General features: G+C 44.3%; 1 protein-coding gene across 2 annotated transcripts; it reads left to right on the top strand.

The window, feature by feature from the left end:
• Window positions 1-342: 342 nt before the first annotated feature.
• TRIM38 (tripartite motif containing 38) lies at window positions 343-19,514 on the top strand. Of its 2 annotated transcripts, none has more exons than XM_014851576.3 (7): window positions 343-963; window positions 2,160-2,717; window positions 6,744-6,839; window positions 13,604-13,834; window positions 14,838-14,860; window positions 14,957-15,069; window positions 16,252-19,514. In XM_014851576.3, exons 2-7 carry the CDS (start codon window positions 2,307-2,309, stop codon window positions 16,770-16,772), a joined length of 1,395 nt encoding a protein of 464 aa, XP_014707062.1. In that variant the 5' UTR covers window positions 343-963; window positions 2,160-2,306; the 3' UTR covers window positions 16,773-19,514. The 2 variants fall into 2 exon arrangements, with proteins under 2 accessions (XP_014707062.1, XP_014707061.1); XM_014851575.3 differs by having other exon boundaries at window positions 373-799.
• Window positions 19,515-20,127: the final 613 nt, after the last annotated feature.

Genomic DNA, 20,127 nt, shown 5'->3' with positions numbered 1-20,127 from the left:
CTAAATTGAGTGGGGATAGTACTTTTGTTCTTATTTTGAACTGGAGAGTCTGCAGTTGAGCCACTAAGTATCGACCCCGACCCCACAGGGGGCAGGGCAGAGTGGTGGCCCGCGGGTCTCCCAGAGCTCCCAGCTGAGGCCACTCACTGCTGGGCCATTGGTAGCTCCTGTTTGCCGTCCTGGGCAGCTAACTCTGACTACTGGTAAGTATTTGAATCCTGCGGAGGGGCATTGAGGATGCAAATGAGACACAGCAACAGGGCAGAGCAGAATGGGAGACTGCCTTGAGCAAATTCTGTGGTACCAACGCATCCTACTACTGTCACCACCCCTTTTTTCACCACATCCTTCAGAGCAGTTATAAGAGTGAGCGACCTAAAAATAGCATCCGTCAGAAAGGCTTATGGGTCCCGAGGGAGTTGATGGAAAAAGGAAAAATATCTCAAGTCAGGGTCTGTGAACTCTGTGATTTTAGATACTCTGTGCTGGGGTCACAAAATAGTTTACTGGCTTATTAATTTGCTGCTTCTTTTTGTTGCTGTAAAAGGACATTTTTCTACAGTCTCCCCTCCCTCTCAGGAGGAGTTGAGTGCAAAAGATACGGGTAATTTCACTAGTCTCCTCCTCAAACCCCACGGGGCGGCGTCCCGGAGTAGTTTCACTTTTGAGTTAACTTCCTCACTGGGGTCTCTGAAAGCGGCAGCTACTGAGGAGACTAGCAGCGAACATGTGACTGCCTGCTGTGTGGTGAAGGCAGCAGAAAACGTCTATGCCAACGTTTTCTGGGCGGAGGGATATGGTGAGTGTGTGGTGGTGGGCAGCAAGGCGAGGGGTCTGTTTCCTGATCACAGAGCCTGCTGAAATACTGAAAATGCTCAAGACTTGGCTTTGTAGCTCTCACTCCCTGTCTGCTTTCTCTTTCACCCGACTCTGTGCCAGATCTCAGAAGATCCTGGATGTGAGGTGAGTGGAGGCCCAGGACAGGCCTCAGAGATGGGGAGGGCCTTCTCCCCAGGAGCACAGCACTCCTGGCAGAGAGCAGCCTAGTCTATGTCTTGAGAGAAATAAGCCACCAAGGAATAGAAGTCTTCTGAAGAATTCTCCATGGCTCCAAGAGACTGGGCCTGGTTATTAGAGGGAAGCAGCCTATCCGGTAACTTTAGTTGAATCCTTGTTTTTAATTCTGGTACTGTCAGTTCAAAGGAAAGGTCACCCCCTAAACTTCCTTCCACCTCCGCTCCCCTCCCTGAGTGGGAAGGGGGGAACAGGGCTAGGTTCCTGAAGGAAGCAACTGCAGCAGTGGGTGAAGGCACAGACTCCTTTGCTCCTTCTCACTCCTCTGCTGTCTCTGGTCATCCAGTCCTCACCCATCTGCTTCCCACCTCCCCCTCATCCTGGATTCTGCAAACTCCCTGTGTCCCAGTCACCCTGAACTTCTCCTGGGAGATGAATCCTGGTCTGGAGAAGAGACAGTCACCTCCCGAGTTATCCAAGGGCTCTGCTCCTCAGGGCCAACCCCTTAGCTTCTCAGCTCTCTTTCCAGTTCTGTTTCCCTCAGGTCAGGGAGGGCAAAAAGGACAAACTGGTTCTTCTGGCTGTCTTGTTTACTTGCATTATCATCCTCTTTGGGTCTCCACTGAGACATTAACCTGGTGTCTTTTGTTCTTTGTGGAGTAGGGGTAGAGAGAACTCGGGGTGTGGGTTCCAGTAGAGCTGAGTATGATTGTCTCAATAGAATCCTTCACAGACCACCCAATTTCCTAAAAGTTACTACCAGTTACAAAGAAGTAGTTCTGGTACCAATTATTCTTGAAGTTCATTAGAGTAGAATAGAGTGTCACCCTCCCTCACCGAGTTCTCTCTCTTGCTGCAACTTTTTTGAGGAGGCCTGCCCTGCTTCTCTCTCCCTCTTAGCACTTGGTCCAAGGAACTTTCTGCAATGATGGAATGTGCTGTAGCTGGGCTATCATGTGGGCTCTAGCCACCTGGGGCTATTAAGCAATTGAAATGTAGCTAGTGGGACTGAGAAACTGAATTTTTAATTATTTGATTTTACTTAATTTAAATTGAAGTGGCCACATGTGATATTCACCACTATATTTCACAACATAGCTACATTTTATGCATCTTCTAAATTCCAATCCATTTCTTCTCTCTAGAGAGAAGATTTCAAGACCTGTGGAGGCCAGTGGCAGCCAGTGCATTGAACAGAAACTCAGGTGAGGTGTATTTCTATCACTGTGGGAAAATTCTGGCTGCTTCATCTCTGCCTCTAGATCCAGTGCTGGAGCTTTTCAGGAAAAGCCATGGCTTCATCTGGAAACGCCAAGAAGATGAGGGAGGAAGCCACCTGCTCCATCTGCCTGAACCTGATGGTTGAGCCCGTGAGCGTCAGCTGTGGACACAGCTACTGCCACTTATGCATAGTACGCTTCATTGAGAACGTACGCCTCTTGCAACCATGGCTGGGGACATTCTCCTGTCCCCAGTGTCGGGCTACATTTCAAATGGCAAGCCTCCGGCCCAACAAGCAGCTGGGAACCCTCATTGAAGCCATCAGGGAGATGGAGCATGAAATGTCATGTGAGGAACACGGAGAGAAGCTCCACCTGTTCTGCGAAGACGAGGGCCAGCTCATCTGCTGGCGCTGTGAACGGACACCACAGCACAAAGGACACACCACAGCTCTTGTTGAAGATGTATGCCAAGGCTACAAGGTGGGTGTTCGGGCCAGGGGCAAACACCCAGTCTCGTGCTGCTTCCCCAGACCTGAGATTACTTAGCCCCAAACCCGAGATTATAATCCTGAAATACAGCTTTCATCATATCGTTCTTCTGAAAAATAGTTTATGATGGGTCCTCACTGAGTCAAGTCCTGGCTCTCCATCCTGACGTTCAATGGGATGGTCAAACTCTTGTCTCTATCCACTCTTGCTATGATGAACTTCTCCCTGCTCTGGAACAATATGCTCAAACCCACACCTACATATTTTATGGCTTCACACAGTGTATTTAATTTGAGAAACCACAATGTGCAAGACTATGTGATAGTTTAAAAACAGAGGACAAAGACACACCACCTTGTAGGTATCCTACAGTGTAGTACGGAAGACAAACCAGCAAAAAAGACTGTCTTAGGGTCCCCTGGTTTGGGTGGTAGGGAAGGGCATCAACGGATAGGGAGTGATATCTGAGGAGCCTTCTCAGAAGTAACTCCTCAAGAGATAAAAAAATTACCCAGGGAGTGCCGAGCTCTGCGCCCAGCCGCCGCACGCCCCGCGCGGCACTTCCTCCGCGTCCTGGCCCAGGAGCCGAGAGCTCGAGCTCCGGTGTGAGCGAGCCCGCCGGGCGCGGGGGGTGCGGCGGAGACCGCAGCCGGCTTCCTGGCGGCGGCCGGGGCAGCGGCAGCGGCGGGATATTCATCTTGCGCGGCAGCTGCTCCCGAGGGGCGGGGGGGAGGGGGGGGGAGGGGGGGAGGAGGGAGGGCTGGGTGTGGCCGCCCCCTGATCTCAGAGCCGCAGCCGGCGAGGCCCGCAATGGGGGCGGGGACGGAGGATCCCCCTCGGCGGAACCGCTTGTCCTTGTTCCCTCCCAGGCGGGCCGGGCAGAAGCGCAGCCGGAGGCAAGGGACCAATTACCATTTTGATTGCGACACCGGGGGGCCCATCTGGACTGAGGGCTAATTACCCGGCGAACCGTCGGGGCTCCAGCGGGATGTGCCGGGCGCAATCCCTTCACCCAGCGCTCCCCCCCTCCTCCCGGACCATCCCCGCCCCGTCTCTGTTCTCCGACCACCTCCCTGTCCCCTCCATTAGTCTCAGCCACCCTGTCGCTCTGTCCCTGTACTGTTGTTCCTCCGCCCCCTCCCTCATTCTTCCACTCTCCCTACCCCGTCATCCTGCCCCGCCCCCTCCTCCCCGCCCGGTCCTCTGTCCCTCCCTCTCCACTTCTTTGCTCAGTTCCCTTCCTCGATCGCCCTTCACTCCTCCCTCCTTTTTCTTTCTCTCCATTAGACCTCTCAGTCCCTCCATCCCCCGGCTCGCCGTCCCAGTCCCTGCCCCTCTCTGTCAACTTCCCCACTCCCCACCGCTCCAGAAATGAACCACATATAGGGGCAGGCCGGGTGGCGCAGCGGTTAAGTTCGCACGTTCCATTTTGGTGACCTGGGGTTCGCTGGTTTGGATCTCGGGTGCAGACATGGCACCGCTTGTCAAGCCATGCTGTGGCAGGCGTCCCACATATAAAGTGGAGGAGGATGGGCACGGATGTTAGCAGAGGGCCAGTCTTCCTCAGCAAAAAGAGGAGGACTGGCAGCAGATGTTAGCTCAGGGCTAATCTTACTAAAAAAAAATAAAAATAAAAATATAGAAGTATGGAGGGGCCGGCCCGCGGCCTAGTGGTTAAGTTCGCACACACTGCTGCCGTGGTCCAGAGTTTTGCGGGTTCCGATCCTGGGCTCGGACATGGCACCGCTTGTCATGAGGCAGCGTCCCACATGCCACAACTAGAAGGACCCACAACTAAGATATGCAACTATGTACCAGGGGGGATTTGGGTGAGATAAAGCAAAAAAAAAAAAAAAAGGATTGGCAACAGTTGTGAGCTCAGGTGCCAATCTTTAAGAAAAAAAAACTAAACTCATAGCAAAAAATTAAAAAAAAAAAGAAGTATGGAAAAAAACAGGGCATCCAGACAGAGGGGACCACATGTGCAAAGGCACAGGCATGGGACCTTTCCTGACTTGCTGTGACCAGGCCAGGGGCTGTGTGTAGGGAAGGGCAGGTGATGGCGTGGGAAGGGAAGTCAGGGCCCAGAACCTTGGTATCAGCTCAGAGTCTAAATCCCAGCCCAGAGTAGTATTGGCCGTTGGGGGATTTTCATCTGCAGAGGCAAGGATCAGGTGGACAGTGAAAAGAGCATTCTCACGCTGATAAAATAAAAGGAATTTGAAGGAGTAAAATTCACTTATTCCTGTGAGAAGGGGGGAGGGGGCAATTTCCAGCAAGACTCCGGAAGGGGAGTTGAAGGGTTTGGAACTGATTTGGTCATGGAGGATGAAGCGGAGGGAGAGGTTTTGGGTAACTCCCAAGTTTCTCACTCAAAATCGTGTAAAGGAAGGCTGACCTTTGCTGTGGTGGAATGAAGGAGTGGGCATACTCCGGCTGCCTCAGTCTCTCTCTGCCCTGTCTAGATTTAAAAAAAAATGTCCTCAGTGTCAGGTGTCTTGTTCCCTCCCCTATGAGGCAGAAGTGGTCTTATATTAAGGTTCTGGGTCCTCCATCAGGACATGTCAATACTGACCACAACTCAGCACATGGCAGCTTTTCTTTAAACTCTGTGGAGCAGCTAATTACTGTAATGGGGATATTCCCATTGGAATTCCTTTCCCACCAAGTAGTGAGACAAGAAACAGCACAGGGTAATGGTTACTAAGCCTCAGGAGTCAGGCTGCTTGGTTTGAAATCTTAGTTCTGCCACTTACTGGATGGGTAACTTTGAGCAAGTTATTTAAAGTCTTCATGCCTTGGTTTCCCCATCTGTAAATAGGAATAATGGCAGTCCCTTCCCTTCCTGACATGCATGCCTAGGAGGTTGTTATAAACTTTAAGGACATTAATATATGTAAAGCTTAGAATAGTCCTTTGCTCACAGCAAAGGTAGTACAGTCTTTTGCTAACAAGCTTCATAGAGCTCTTTCTTGAGAGGGCTAGAGAATTCATGAATGTTCTTACTGGATTTACAGAGGACAGGAGCCAATTCTTTCAGTATTGACCTCAACTAGCAATTTGCTTTGGCTTAAAATTGCTTTCCATGAAAATATGAGAAACTATTTTGAAAAATAACCTAAGAGCTTAATATGGATACTAAGTCATTTTAGATTGGCCTCATGATACCATTCTTCAAAACATATCAGAACTCCCCTCCTCCATTAACCGTTTCTCCTAACTTCAGCTGGCATCCTGGTCTTACCTTCCTGATTCACCATAATACATACAAAGTTCCATGTGCGCCAAACACTCTGGCATGGATTATGTTTGATTCAGCAAATTGTTTTATAAAATCTTCCCTTCGATGATTATCTTGTTCTATGTGCAATATTTCTCTGGTAAGACTGTAGTGGTGGGTATAGCTCAGGCTCTGGGTCAACAGATGAGGGTGGAATCTCGGCTCACCCACCTATCGGTTTTACCACCTTCGGCAAATTATTTAATCCTTTCCTAAGCCTCGGTTTCTTTTTTTTTAAAAAAAAGATGGAGCTTTTTTTTTCAAAGATTGGCAGCTGAGCTAACATCTGTTGCCAATCTTTTGTTTTCTTCTTCTCCCCAAAGCTCCCCAATACATAGTTGTATATTGTAGTTGTGGTCCTTCTGGTTGTGCTATGTGGGATGCCGCCACAGCATGGCCTGATGAGTGGTGCCATGTCCGCGCCCAGGATCTGAACTGGCGAAACCCTGGGCCGCAGAAGCAGAGCGCGAACTTAACCACTTGGCCATGGGGCTGGTCCCCGAAAGCCTCAGTTTCTACAGCACGGAAATGATGTTAAAAATCTAACTGCTCAGGGTCGCCACGGGGATCAAATATGTTTCTGCACATACAGCCCTCAGCATGCTTCCCAGCAAAGTGTAAGGACTCAATAAATATACAGTGTTATTCTAATAGTCTTGGAGGCTGGGATTCCCCTTAGGTGCCTAATGAAGAGTTGTTGAATTAAACAGACCTTGTTCACCCAATTTCTCCTTCAGGAAAAGCTCCAGGAAGCTGTGACAAAATTGAGGCAACTGGAAGAGGAATGTATGAATCTGAAGGTGTTCACAGAAAAGCAGATAACCGAATGGAATGTAAGAATTTGAATTTATTGATCTCAAGCTATTTTCCAATAAAATAATTGAAAAAAAAGTCTGAAACCCTGTCAAAGTGGCTCTAGGTAAATAGGCACACCAATTCTGCTTCTCCTGACTGAGGTATCAGGAATCCGAGTCAGTTACTACTGAAAAGTTGAAAGAGTTGGAGATAAATTCTCATAGATGTAGACAACCAGGGTCATAAAAACAAATAATGGTTTCTTCTTTGGGTTTCATTTGGTCTGGTTAGTGAGAATAAACCCTCATTGTGCTTTGCCCAATCATCCCCTATGCCTAAGCTCTGTGATGGAAAATAGCTTGTCTTTTTCTTGCCTAATTGCTCTGGCCAAGACCTCCAGTTTATGTTGAATAGGAGTGGGGAGAGTGGGGACCCTTGTGTTGTTCCTATTCTCAGAGGGATGGGCTTTTAGTCTTTCACCCTTAAGTATGATGTTGGCTGTGCGTTTGTCATTTATGGCCTTTCTTATGTTGAGATAGTTTCCTTCTATACCCATTTTATTGAGAGTTTTTATCATAATTGGATGTTGGATGTCGTCAAATGCTTTCTCTGCATCTATCGAGATGATCATGAGGTTTTTCTTCCTCATTTTGTTAAAGTAGTGTATCACATTGATTGATTTGTGGGTGTTGAACCATCCCTACATCCCTGTTATAAATTTCACTTGATCATGGTGTATGATCCTTTTAATGTATTGCTGTATTCAATTTGCCAATATTTGGTTGAAGATTTTTGCATCTATCTTCATCAGTAATATTAGCCTGTAATTTTCCTTCTTTGTGCTGTTGTTGCTTGGTTTTGGTATCAGGGTAATGTTGGCTTCATAGAATGAATTAGGAAGCATTCCGTATTCTTCAATTTTTTGGAATAGTTTGAGAAGGATAGGTATAAAATCTTCTTTGAATGTTTTGTAGAATTCTCCAGAGAAGCCATCTGGTCCTGGACTTTTGTTTTTTGGGGAGGTTTTTGATTACTATTTTGATCTCTTGTGATTGGTCTATTCAGATTCTCTGTTTCTTCTTAATTCAGTTTTGGGAGGTTGTATGAGTCTAAGAATTTATCCATTTCTTCCAGATTGTCCAATTTGTTGGCGTATAGTTTTTCATAGTATTCTCTTATAATCCTTTGTATTTCTGCAGTATCCATTGTAATTTCTCCTCTTTCATTTCTAATTTTACTTATTTGAGACTTCTTTCTTTTTTTCTTAGTGAGTCTAAGGGATTGTCGATTTTATCTTCTCAAAGAACCAGCTCTTAGTTTCATTGATCCTTTATACTGTTTTATTTAGTCTCTATTTCATTTATTTCTGCTCTAATTTTTATTATTTCCCTCCTTCTGCTGACTTTGGGCTTTGTTTGTTCTTCTTTTTCTAGTTATGTTAAGTGTAGTTTAAGGTTACTTACTTGATATTTTTCTTGTTTGTTGGGATGGGCCTGTATTGCTATGAATTTCCCTCTTATAACTGCTTTTGCTATATCCCACAAGATTTGGTATGTTCATTTTCATTTGTCTCCAGGTATTTTCTAAGTTCTCCTTTGATCTTTTCATTGATCCAATGGTTATTCAGTAGCATGTTGTTTAGTCTCCATGTATTTGTGACTTCCCCAGCTTTTTTCTTGTAGTTGATTTCTAATTTCATAGCATTATGGTCTGAAAAGATGCTTGATATGATTTCAGTCTTCTTAAATTTATTGAGGCTTACCTTGTTTCCCAGCATTTGGTCTGTCTGAGAATGTCCCACGTGTACTTGAGAAGAATGTGTATTCTGCTGTTTTTGGATAGAATGCTCACTATATGTCTATTAAGTCCATCTGATCAAGTGTGTCATTTAAATCCACTATTTCCTTGTTGACTTTCTGTTCTGGATGATCTATGCATGGATATAAGTGGGGTATTGAGGTCCCCTACTATTATTATGTTGCTGTTAATTTCCCCCTTTAGGTCTGTTAATAGTTGCTTTATATACATTGGTGCTCCTGTGTTAGGTGCATATATATTTTTGTGTCACATCCTCTTGGTGGAAAGTCCCTTTTATGATTATATACTGCCCCTCTTTGTCTCTCATTGTCTTTTTTATCTTAAAGTCTGCTTTGTCTGAGACAGGAATAGCAACCCTGCTTTCTTTTGTTTGCCATTTTCTTGGAGTATCATCTTCCATCCTTTCACTCTGAGCCTATGTTTGTCTTTAGAGCTGAGATATGTTTCCTGGAGGCAGCATATTTTTGAGTCTTGTTTTCTAATCCATCTCACTACTCTGTGTCTTTTGATTGGAGAATTCAACCCATTTACATTTAGAGAGATTATTGATATATGAAGGCTTAATACTGCCATTTATTTTATCTCTTGTTTTCTGGTTGTTCTGTATTTCCATTGTTTCTCCTCCTTTGTATTTCTGACTGCCATTTCATTTTCCTGGTTTTCTCTGGAGGCTTTCTCAGTTTTCTCTTTTTTAATGAATTGTGGCTCTGCTCTGAATTTTTGTTTAGCTGTTACCATGAGGTTTGTATAAAAGATCTTGTAGATGAGATAGTCCATTGTCTGATAGCCTCTTATCTCCATTAACCTAATCAGGTTCTGTCCCTTTACTTGCCCTTCTGAGTTATTGTTGTCACAAATTATTCTGTTTTGTGTTGTGAGTTTGTGACTAAGTTGAAGTGTTTATAGTTACATTTTTTGTTTGAGGAAGATTAGCTCTGAGCTAACATCTGCCACCAATCCAACTCTCTTTTTTTTGCTGAGGAAGACTGGCCCTGAGCTAACATCCATGCCATCTTCCTCTACTTTATATGTGGGACACTTACCACAGCATGGCTTGCCAAGTGGTGCCATGTGTGGACCTGGTATCCAAACTGGCAAACCCTGGGCACCGAAATCGAACGTGTGAACTTAACTGCTGCACCACTGGGCTGGCCCCTATGGTTACTTTTGATGCTTTCCTCCTCTTTATCTTTTAAGTTATAATTAAGTATTTACTACCCTGTTCTGAAAAAGAGCTACAGTTTTCTGATTATGTTTATCTGTTCATCTCCTTGCTCAAAGCTTTGTAGACCTTTGCCTTATTGTTTCAGGAATAAGGGCATCCTTAGTCATTCCTTGTAGGGGAGGTCTAGTGGCAATGAACTCCCTCAGCTTTTGTTTATCTGGGAAAGCTGTTATTTCTCCATTGTATCTGAAAGATAGTTTTACTGGATAGAGTATTCTTGGCTGAAAATTTTTGTCTTTCAGTGTTTTGAATATATCATTCTATTCTCTCCTAGCCTGTAAGTTTTCTGCTGAGAAATCCCCTGAAATCCTAATTGGGGTTCCTTTGTAGGTTATTTTTTTCTGCCTTGCTGCCCTTAATATTTTTTCTTTGTTGTTCACTTTTGCCAGTTTTACTATTATATGCCTTGGAGAAGGTCTTTTAGCATTGATGTAATTAGGAGTCATATTTGCTTCATGTATTTATAAGTCTGGTTCTTTCCCAGGTTTGGTAAGTTCTCAGCTATTATTTCTTTGAACAAGCTTTCTGCTCCTTTCTCCCTCACTTCTCCCTCTGGAATACCTATAATCCTTATGTTTCTTTTCTTAATTGAGTCAGATATTTCTCAAAGAATTCCTTCGTTTTTTAAAAATATTAGTTTTCTCTCCTCCTCCACTTGAAGCATTTCTATCCTCTAAATTACTAATTCTTTCCTCCGTAATATCAGCTCTACTTTTTAAAGGATTTTAAATTATTTCTTATCTCATTAATTGTGTTCTTCATATCCCGAATTTCTGTTTTTTTGTATATATATATATATAGTTTCAATATCTTTGGTGAAGTTTTCCTTCTGATCATTAATTTTATTCCTGAGCTCCTCGAACTGTCTTTCTGAGTTTTCTTGTAACTCGCTGGATTTCTTTATGACAGCTATTTTGAAGTCTCTGTCATTTAGATTGTAAATTTCTGTGACTTCAGGGTTGGTTTCTGGAAATTTGTCACTTTCCTTCTGCTCTGAATTGTTGCTGTAGTTTCTGATGCTGTTTGATGAGCTAACCTTTTGCTACTGCATTTGCAGTAGTATTAGGTCACAGATTCCACCTGCTACCACTGAGGGGAAGCAGGAGCTGTATTTCTGATCCCAGCTCATCCACTGGAAGTGGTGCAGGCACAGTGGGAGCTCCCACTGGCTGGGGAGGTGTTCTCACATTGGTGCAGGGCTGCTGCCACCCTGAGGCATGTTCCCACTTGTGGGGCTGCAGCAGTACCATGGGCACTCGCACTGGCCGGAAAAGCATTTGCGTGCATGTGTATATCTGCTGCCTCCTCTTCTTATTGTCATGCCGGCTGCTGTGCTTCATAGCTTGGGCTTCTTTGTGGATCCATGCCTGGGACCACAGTGGCAGTGTGGGCTCTTCCACTGGCCAGGGAAGCATCCAAACACAGGCCCAGGGCTTCTGCCACCCCTCCCCACAGTTGTGCCAAGGTGTGTTCCCACTTTTGAGACTGCAGCAGTACTATGGGCATTTGTGCGGGCTAGGAAAGTGTTCAGGTATGTGCACAGGGCTGCTAAGGAGGGTAGAGGAGAGTTTACTTATCTCCACCATTTCCTGAGGAGCCAGTCCATCCACCTTCAGATGTATAGCTATGTCCGTCTCTCAGGCATCCTGTTGTGCTGTGTGGGTATCCTCCACTGGTCAACGAATGTCCATTTATCTGTAGTTCAAAGAGGGAGAGATAAAGGGAACAGCTCACTCTGCCTTATTGCTGACATCACCTTGTATCTGTAGAGGTTTCACTCCAAAGCTAGTTCTAGAGAGGCCGTCTTCCTTTAGCTATCCTTTTGTTAGGTTTCAACTTTTAAATACCTCAAAGTACCTTCCTAGTTTGCAGGCCTCAACCTTATTACCTTGGCACATTTACCACAGTGCAGGATGTAGCTCTCAGCCTTATGGGTTCAGAAACTAACCTTTGTGAGCACTAAGAAAACAGAATCACTCCAGGTTGAGATTCGTATTACTCAAGCTCATGAGGCTGATAAAGGAAATCTATTTGGTTTATAAGGAGGATCATAACTGCTGCAAGAACCTACACACTTGCAACAGCAGACTATGGGGTCTCTAAAACTATTTCCATGGCTGACCAGCCTGCCCATGATCATAGATGCATTTCTTTATGGAAATAGTTATGTAATCCATCAGCTTGCAGTCAAATCCCACAGGCTGGTGAGCTATTATGTCTCTTTCAGGGGTCTCTTCCAACCTCTGCCCTGATCCTTTGTGTGCACATATTGAAGTTGAACTCTCAAAGGACATTCTTACTTTCCTCATTTCTGGGATCTTGGGCAATGGAGAGGATCTTGATTATAACTAATATAGATGGAAACCCTGTTAATGACCCTTCTTCCACAACATCACAGTCACTGAAACACTACATGAATTGAGAAAGCGCAAATGGAAATTGCAATTCTGTATCTCCCAAAGTGAAAGCTGAGTCTCTCATAAGATATATTTGGTTTCTGTCAGTCTTATACATAAGGGTGATTAATTGGACCCTGGATTGGTGGATGAATATTTCTGTTAACTGCTATAAAAGCCTGCTACCCAGACCTCCTCCTGCTGAGCATCATGGACTCTCCTCCCAGTCTGGTTGTCTTAAAGACCAGTCTTGGTTATGTTCATTACAAGCTTTTGCTTCAAGAAATCCCTCAGATGCAGAGATACCTTCTTACCTTCCATATAAAAACTCATCTTTATCTTTGTAACTGATAAAGTGAATTCAGCCCTAGTTCCATGATTAAATTATCTAGCACTCCTATCCTTCCTTTCTCCTGCCTCTTAGCTCAAGAAGAAGGAAATGAATCAGGTAACCATAGAGAATCCTGACAGCCTCCCCCACATCTAAGTGCTCTCCTCCCATGCTTGACTCTGCAGCAGGGAACTTCATTCTTCCTGCTCAAATGACTCATGGGAAAATAATGTCACGGTAGCTGAACAAACTTTCTTTTGTGTATGTGTATGTTAAAATACAGATAACATAAAATTTACCATTTTAACCATTTTTTTTTCGATGTGATGCTTTTTTTTGGGGGCGGGGAGTGAGGAAGATTGGCCCTGTGCTAACATCTGTTGCCAATCTTCCTCCTTTCTTTTTTCTCTCAAAGCCTCAGTACATAGTTCTATATCTTAGTTGTAAGTCCTTCTAGTTCTTCTGTGTGGGATGCTGCCACGGCATGGCTTGATGAGCGGTGCTAGGTCCACTCCCAGGATCTGAACCAGTGAATGCCAGGCCACTGAAGTGTAGTGTGTGAACTTAAGCACTACGCCACCAGGCTGGTCCCCATTTTAACCATTTTTAAGTGTGCAGTTCAGTGGCATTATATACTTTCACATTGTAGTGAAACTGTCACCACTACCCATCTCCAGAGCTTTTTCGTCATTCCAAACTAAAACTCTGTGCCTATTAAACAATAACTCTCCAGTCCTTCCTCTTCCCAACTCCTAGTAATCACTATTCTACTTACTGTTTCTATGAATTTGACTCTTCTAGGTATCTCATATAAGTGGAATAATACAATCTTTGCCCTTTTGTTTCTGGCTTATTTCACTTAGCATAATATCTTCAAGATTCATCCATGTTGTAGTATGTATCAGAAGTCCATTCCTTTTTAAGGCTGAATTGTATTCCATTGTATCTAGATGCCACATTTTGTTTATCAACTCATCCATCAATGGACATTTGGTTTGTTTCCACCTTTTGATTATACTCTCTTGACCCTAGGAGAAGATAAACATTCAGAGACAAAAAATCCAGTCTGAATTTAAGAATCTCCAGAGCTTCCTGCATGAGGAGGAGAAATGTTACCTATGGAGGCTGGAGAAAGAAAAAGAGCAGATTCTGAGGAGACTGAGGGACAATGAGGCCAATCTGGGACGGAAAAGCCATGAACTTGAGAGCCACATCCTGGAACTAGAGGCAAAATGTCAGGGCTCAGCCCAGAATTTGCTGCAGGTGAGGCTCTGCACTTGGAAGAAGGAAAGAAAGTGTCTGTCTATTCCTGAGCTATTAAGAGCAGACTAGTGAGGAAGGATGGGAAAATTGGCAAGGCCTGCCTTCTCCACCCAAAAATGGCACATTAATGTGGGGAATTTAAAGTAATGTTTCTTTTAGATACACATCAATATCTGCAGGGTTGCCTCCACTAGTCTATAGGGTGCCTTTATGCTACTCAGAAAAATATACTCCCTCTGGGTGGCCACAATGAGTTCCTTGGCCAATCAAAACCATGGGTAACTTTTACTACCATTTGTCCCTGGTCCATGTGCACAGAACCCTGACTGTCAAACTGTCTCTTGAAATACTCCTCCAGATGACTGGTGGGTGATAAGGTGGGGCAGCTACAATGAGTGATAACCTTACCCTTGATTTGCTTATAGAGCCCTTGCTCCAGAGCTCTTATGGGGCCTCCTTTCAAGGCCTGGAGCTATTTCTTCTAGTTCCCACTAATAGAACTGGAGGTTAAACTGTAAGATTAAGAATGCAGCATGGCTGCTCCACCACGATATGATGCCTGCTGCCTACCTTAGTGGCCCAGAGTCAGGGGCCATGCGTGGATTCACCACTAAGGACCTTTGTGATAAGTAATCTCTAGTATGGGCTCATGCTGAAGGAAATTAGGTCACTGAAAGCCAATCTTGTCAGAGGGAGCATGGGCAAAGCTCCTGGCCCTCTTCCCCAAGCAGCCCACAGGCTGGTACAATAGCAGACACTACAGCTCCCCACAGGCCTCAGCAAGGAAGATAACAGACTCAGAGGTTGATAAACATCCTACCATGCTGACTATCCCAAAGGGCTGGGATGAGAATCGTTCTATCTGTGCATCCATCAATATCTAAGGCTGGGGTCACTCTCTTTACATCTTTGGAAGGAGCATTTATAGAGAACAGCCCCATATGCCAAACCCCCTGAAATACTGATGGTCCCACGCTCACTTTTTGTCTTTGTTTCTCTGTAGGATGTGAAAGACACTTTGAGCAGGTAAGTCCTGTGTGAATGCAGGAGGCAAGAGGTATGGGTGTATAGAGCTGACTGGAATGACCCACTGAAGAAGTCTCTGGCCTCTGGTTATTCTAGGAGTTGGGCTGTGAAGCTGGAAACACCAGAGGCCCTCTCTATGGAGGTTCATACTGTGTGCCATGTTTCTGAGCTTTACTTTGATGTGAAGAAAATGTTAAGGCGCTATCAAGGTATGTGATACCCAGTGTGGTTATCTGTGCAGACCCTTCAAATTTCTGTTCTCCTGTTTATTAGCTGTGTCACCCCAGGCAAATAACCTCCTCAGTTTCCCCAGCTGAAAAATAAAAATATTAACAGTTCTTACCTCATTGGATTGTCATGAAAAATAAATGCATCAACATGTGTAAAATGCTTAGGAAGTGTCTGGGACATAATGTTTCTTGTTAATATTTAGTCAACTCTCAAAGCAATGCAGGAAAGGTAGGTGAGTATTATGGACTGTGGTACAAATAGTTTTAGAGCCTTGGCCCAGATATTACAGATGGTCAATGTTAGAACCATATGAAAACCAAATTTTACCAATTCCAAAGCCTGAGCTTCCTGCTCTCTTGATTCTCTTAATCAGTGCTTGCTGTAGTTCCACAGTCTCTTATCCACAATTATAAAATTAAAAAAGCTCTGAAAACTGAAATGTTTTCATGATTTGTTTGGCTGCAGAATTGGACCTAATTTGAATGATTTGGTGATTATATTAATTATCTATGGCTGCAAACAAATTTAGGGGCTTAAAAGCAACACTTTTGTCACAGGTTTTGTGGGTCAGAAATCTGGGCACAGCTTAGCTGGGTCCTCTTCTTAGGGTCTCACAAAGCCACAGTTAAGGTATTGGCCAGGCTGTGTTGTCATCTGGAGACTAGGTTGGGTAAGAATCCACTTCTAAGCTCACTCTGGTTGTTGGCAGAATTCATTTCTTTATGGTTATAGGACTTAGGGCACTGGCTTCTTGCTAACTATTGGCTGGGGGCTGCCTTCAGCTTCTAGAAGCCACCCCTCAGCTCTGTGCACATAGGCCTCCCAATATGGCCAATTATTTCTTTAAAGTGAGTTCAGGAGAGAGTCTCTAGAACAAGTCTGTTAGCAAGATGGAGTCTTATAGAATGAAATATATTATAGGAGTCACAGCCCTTCATTTTTGTCATATTCTATTGTCAGTAACATATATATAAATATATATGTATATACACCATATACCAGGAATTTTACCAAGCACTAAGCATACGTAGGCTCAGAGAATGACTCACCTAAGCTCACACAGCTAGTAAGAAATAATGCTTGCGTTTGAACACAGGCTGGTTTTATTTAAAACAAACTGTGTTCCCAGCACCAAAAAATGTGTGTTTGTTTTTTTTCAGTCAGTGTGACTCTGGATCCAGATACAGCTCATCATGAACTAATTCTGTCTGAGGATCGGAGACAAGTGACTCGTGGATGCCCCCAGGAGAAGCTTGACACTTCCAGGAGATTTACTGCCTTGCCCTGTATCCTGGGCTGCGAGGGCTTCACCTCAGGAAAACATTACTTTGAAGTGGATGTGGGAGAAGGAACTGGGTGGGATTTAGGACTTTGTATGGAAAACGTGCAGAGGGACATTGGCATGATGCGGACGCCTCAGTCTGGATTCTGGGCCATCAGGCTGTGCAAAAAGAAAGGCTATGTTGCTCTTACCTCTCCCCTAACTTCCCTTCATCTGAAAGAGCAGCCTCTGGTGGTGGGGGTTTTTCTGGACTATGAGGCCGGAGTTGTATCCTTTTACAACATAACTACTGGCTCCCACATCTTCACCTTCCCAGGGACCTCCTTCTCTGATACTCTCCGGCCCTATTTCCAGGTTTATCAATATTCTCCTTTGTTCCTGCCTTCCCCGAATGAGTAAGGGAAGGAGCAGTCTTCTGTTTGGTTTAACATGGAGAATATAATGTAAATCCCCTGTGGGCAGAAATTTGGTCTGTTTTCTTCATTGTTATTTCCCTGTACCTAGAATAGTGCTAGGCTTTTAGTGGATACTTAATAAAACTGCTTTGAATTAATGGATATAAAGACTGTAAAAATACCACAAATGGTCAGCTTGAGCTGGAGGAAAGCAAGATAACAGCAGTGATCATACATTGCGCTGTCCATCCCTCTTCAGTGGATTCAGAACTATGATTTGCAAGAGTCCTTGGGTGATCAGAAGAGTGACCCAGAGATCGGGAGGTCTGAGTTCTCCCAGTTTGATGCCATTGAACTCATGGGTGGGGGATGAGGGAAAGCTGCGATTGTCTCTGCCAACTGCAGGAAAGAGCAGGAGAATCAAAATAGCAGTGACTCTTTTAACCACTGACATGTTGATTAATAATCTGAGCCGCGCGACTGACATAGTAAGTGCATGTGGCAACCAGACCTAGTGAGCTCTGCCTGGGCAGTAACCAAAAAAAGTGTGAGAGAAGAGTTAAAAGTGGCTTACAGTGAGATGCTTCAAATAGGGAGGAGACTAAGAGTAAAACTGAATTTTAATGGGAGACTCAGTACTGGAAAAGAAGTTGGTATTTTCAGTACTGGAGTCAGCCATCTTGAAATAGTTTAACATCTCAGTAAATAGTTGTTGCTGGCATGATTGTTGGCAGTCTTTATTATGATTCAGATATGATCAAATAGGCCTTAAGTATACATGGATTTATTTTGGAAAGTACATTCCATGTAAAACCTAAGTTATTATAGCTGAGTTGGCTAATGACAGGACCGTGATGAAGTCAGCTGAAACACAGACAACATTAATGCTGACCAAAAAATGTCACCAAATTGCTAGATGTTATGATAATTTATAGTTGATATAAAAATTGACGTTTGTTGATGTTAAAGTCTTCTGAGATTATCTTTCTAGGAACAGGGGAAATAAAGCAGAAGAGTTGTTTTTGGATATTGGAGGCATGGTTGGGCCTCCTCTCCACCCAGAGGAAGACACAGAAGAGGTGAGACTATCACCCACTCTCCCCAGCATTGTAAGCTCTCCTAGTCATGCTGATAGAGGCTAAATGTAACTGGAAAGTAAAGGGTAGCAGAATATATTACCCCAAAATATGCCACTTTGGCATAAGAAAGATTTTGAACTGAAGGCAATAGAGAAAAACAGAAACAAGAAAAGCTCTCTGCCTCCCGCTATTTACCTAAAAGCAGGACATAAATTTGTAAAGTTATTCCCCCACCCCTCTCTACCAGAAAGGACAGAAGTTAATCACGAGAGACAACTCTAGATCCTTATCAGCCCAGAGACTGCACTAGAATAATCTACATAACAAATCTTGCTAATATAGCCCTTATCTACCACTACTTTCCCCATATATTTGCCTTCCCACAATTTGCTGCCTTGAAAGTCATTTTCCTTTGTCTTGTCACTTCTCTAAAAATCTGTTCTTTTGTTAAGATGCTACAGAAGCCCAAGTTCTAACCACCGCTTCAAGTGACTCATCTCTGAGTGCTCCCACGTGTATGCATGATGCACATGTGTCTAGGAAAAACTCCCTGTTTCTCCATTACTCTCTCACTGCTGTTACTGAAACCAAAGTGGATTCCCTCCTGGCAAGTTAAATCAGACTCTCCACCAGAAGTACTTGTCTTACAAAGTAAAGTATATTTGGAGCAAATAGGAGACAATGAAGAATCATTTCCAGAGTCATGGTGTCCCCAAACAATGGGAAGCAGGGACACTTATTTCGGATGGGGAATGAATATTCAAAAGGGAGTGGTGGGTATACACTGCAGGTTACAGTAATAAGGCCTAAGCTCCCCCTGGAGAGATCTTAGCATGAAAAATAAGGCACAAGGCATAGCTTTTGCCTTAAAAGCTTAAAAAATGATCGTAGGCATAGCGCTTATGGTAAGGCTTGGTCTGGTTCAGGGTGGTTGGTGATTGTGATGAGGATTTTTAGGCTGCTTAATTTTAAAACAGTTTATGATGAGGATTTTTAGGCTGGTTAATTTTAAAACCACAGATGAGAATCAGGCTCCGAGGAGTGGAATTTGCTTGCCCTTTGATCAGAGACAATTGCATTTGTGAAGGAAATCTCCATGCCTCCCTCTCTGCGCCAGGAGGAAGGGGGGATGGCCTTATCTCTGGAAACTCTTAATGGGGAAGGCAAGAACTTAAGTCGTTTACTGTCTGGCAACCTCATGTAACTGACCTCCCACCCCAAAATCCTCCTTTGTCTTTAGTTGAAGATAATATTTGAGCGGTGACTTCTGCCATTTACTCAATCCGGTTTGATTCTTATCTAAAAGTTGTGGGACCGCCCGATGGCCGGACCCTACCGGCACTGGTACCATTTTAACTTTTTTTCCTTTGTCTTGTAAAGAGATGACTCACATACCCATGCCTTAAATTTAGCCCTAACCCTCAACTCGGAGCAGCAGCAGGAGCTCTGACTGCCCGTGGGTCCTGTCCCCACACACCAGCTCTGCCTGCCCATGGGTCCTGTCCCCATGCCAGCGGGGGTAGCAGCAGCGGCTCTGCCTGCCCATGGGCTCTGTCCCCATGCCAGCGGGGGCAGCAGAAGCGGCGGCAGCAGAAGCTCTGACTGCCCATGGGTCCTGTCCCCATGCTATTCTATACTATTCTCTAAATAAAAGAGCACTACTGCCAGATCTTGAGAGTCTAAGAAATCTTTCTTTCGACTCCTCGGCTCACCGACCCCGCATCATTTCCATCTCCTTAACATAACAAAAGGAAAAGGAACAATTTGAAAAACAGTTTAAATATCCAAACCCACCCTTGAGTTCTTTGCAGTAACTAGTCAGTGACACTACTACCACACTAACAACACTTCAGGATGCTTCTGACACTAGGTGTGGGCTTTTTTTCCCCACACCAACTGGGTGTCCTACAATTCAATTCGATCCTGACACTAACTGGAGATAGAACAGACCCCACAGGTTAAGGGCTCAGTCTCACAAGACTATCCCTATCCACCCCTACCTCAGACACAAGGCCAGGTCATCACCTGTGCTTCTGACTGGCTATAAATTGGAGGTCCCATGACCCCCCTTCAGGTTTGATCATTTTCTGGAACTGTTTACATTTTCTGGAACTCAGGGAAATGCTTTGTTTACTGGTTTATTATACAATAAAGGATTTGGTAAAGGATACAGATGAACAACCAGATGAAAAAATATATAAGATGAGATTCAGAAGTGTCCCTAGCACAGGAGCTTCCATCCCCATGGAATTGGGGCGCCCCACCCTCCCAACACATGGA

The sequence above is a fragment of the Equus asinus genome, chromosome 8 (assembly GCF_041296235.1).
Source record: "Equus asinus isolate D_3611 breed Donkey chromosome 8, EquAss-T2T_v2, whole genome shotgun sequence".
NCBI classification, from domain to species: domain Eukaryota; kingdom Metazoa; phylum Chordata; class Mammalia; order Perissodactyla; family Equidae; genus Equus; species Equus asinus.
Note: the sequence above shows the minus strand (reverse complement) of the source record. Positions and strands in the feature narration are given on the sequence as shown.

What these genes read in the sequence shown, in the direction of transcription:
- TRIM38 (XM_014851576.3), top strand. Translation starts at nt 2,307, where the DNA reads ATGGCTTCATCTGGAAACGCCAAGAAGATGAGGGAGGAAGCCACCTGC. An exon ending in ATGTATGCCAAGGCTACAAG is followed by an intron (nt 2,718 to 6,743) that starts GTGGGTGTTCGG and finishes TTTCTCCTTCAG; the next exon opens with GAAAAGCTCCAGGAAGCTGT. An exon ending in CAGCCCAGAATTTGCTGCAG is followed by an intron (nt 13,835 to 14,837) that starts GTGAGGCTCTGC and finishes GTTTCTCTGTAG; the next exon opens with GATGTGAAAGACACTTTGAG.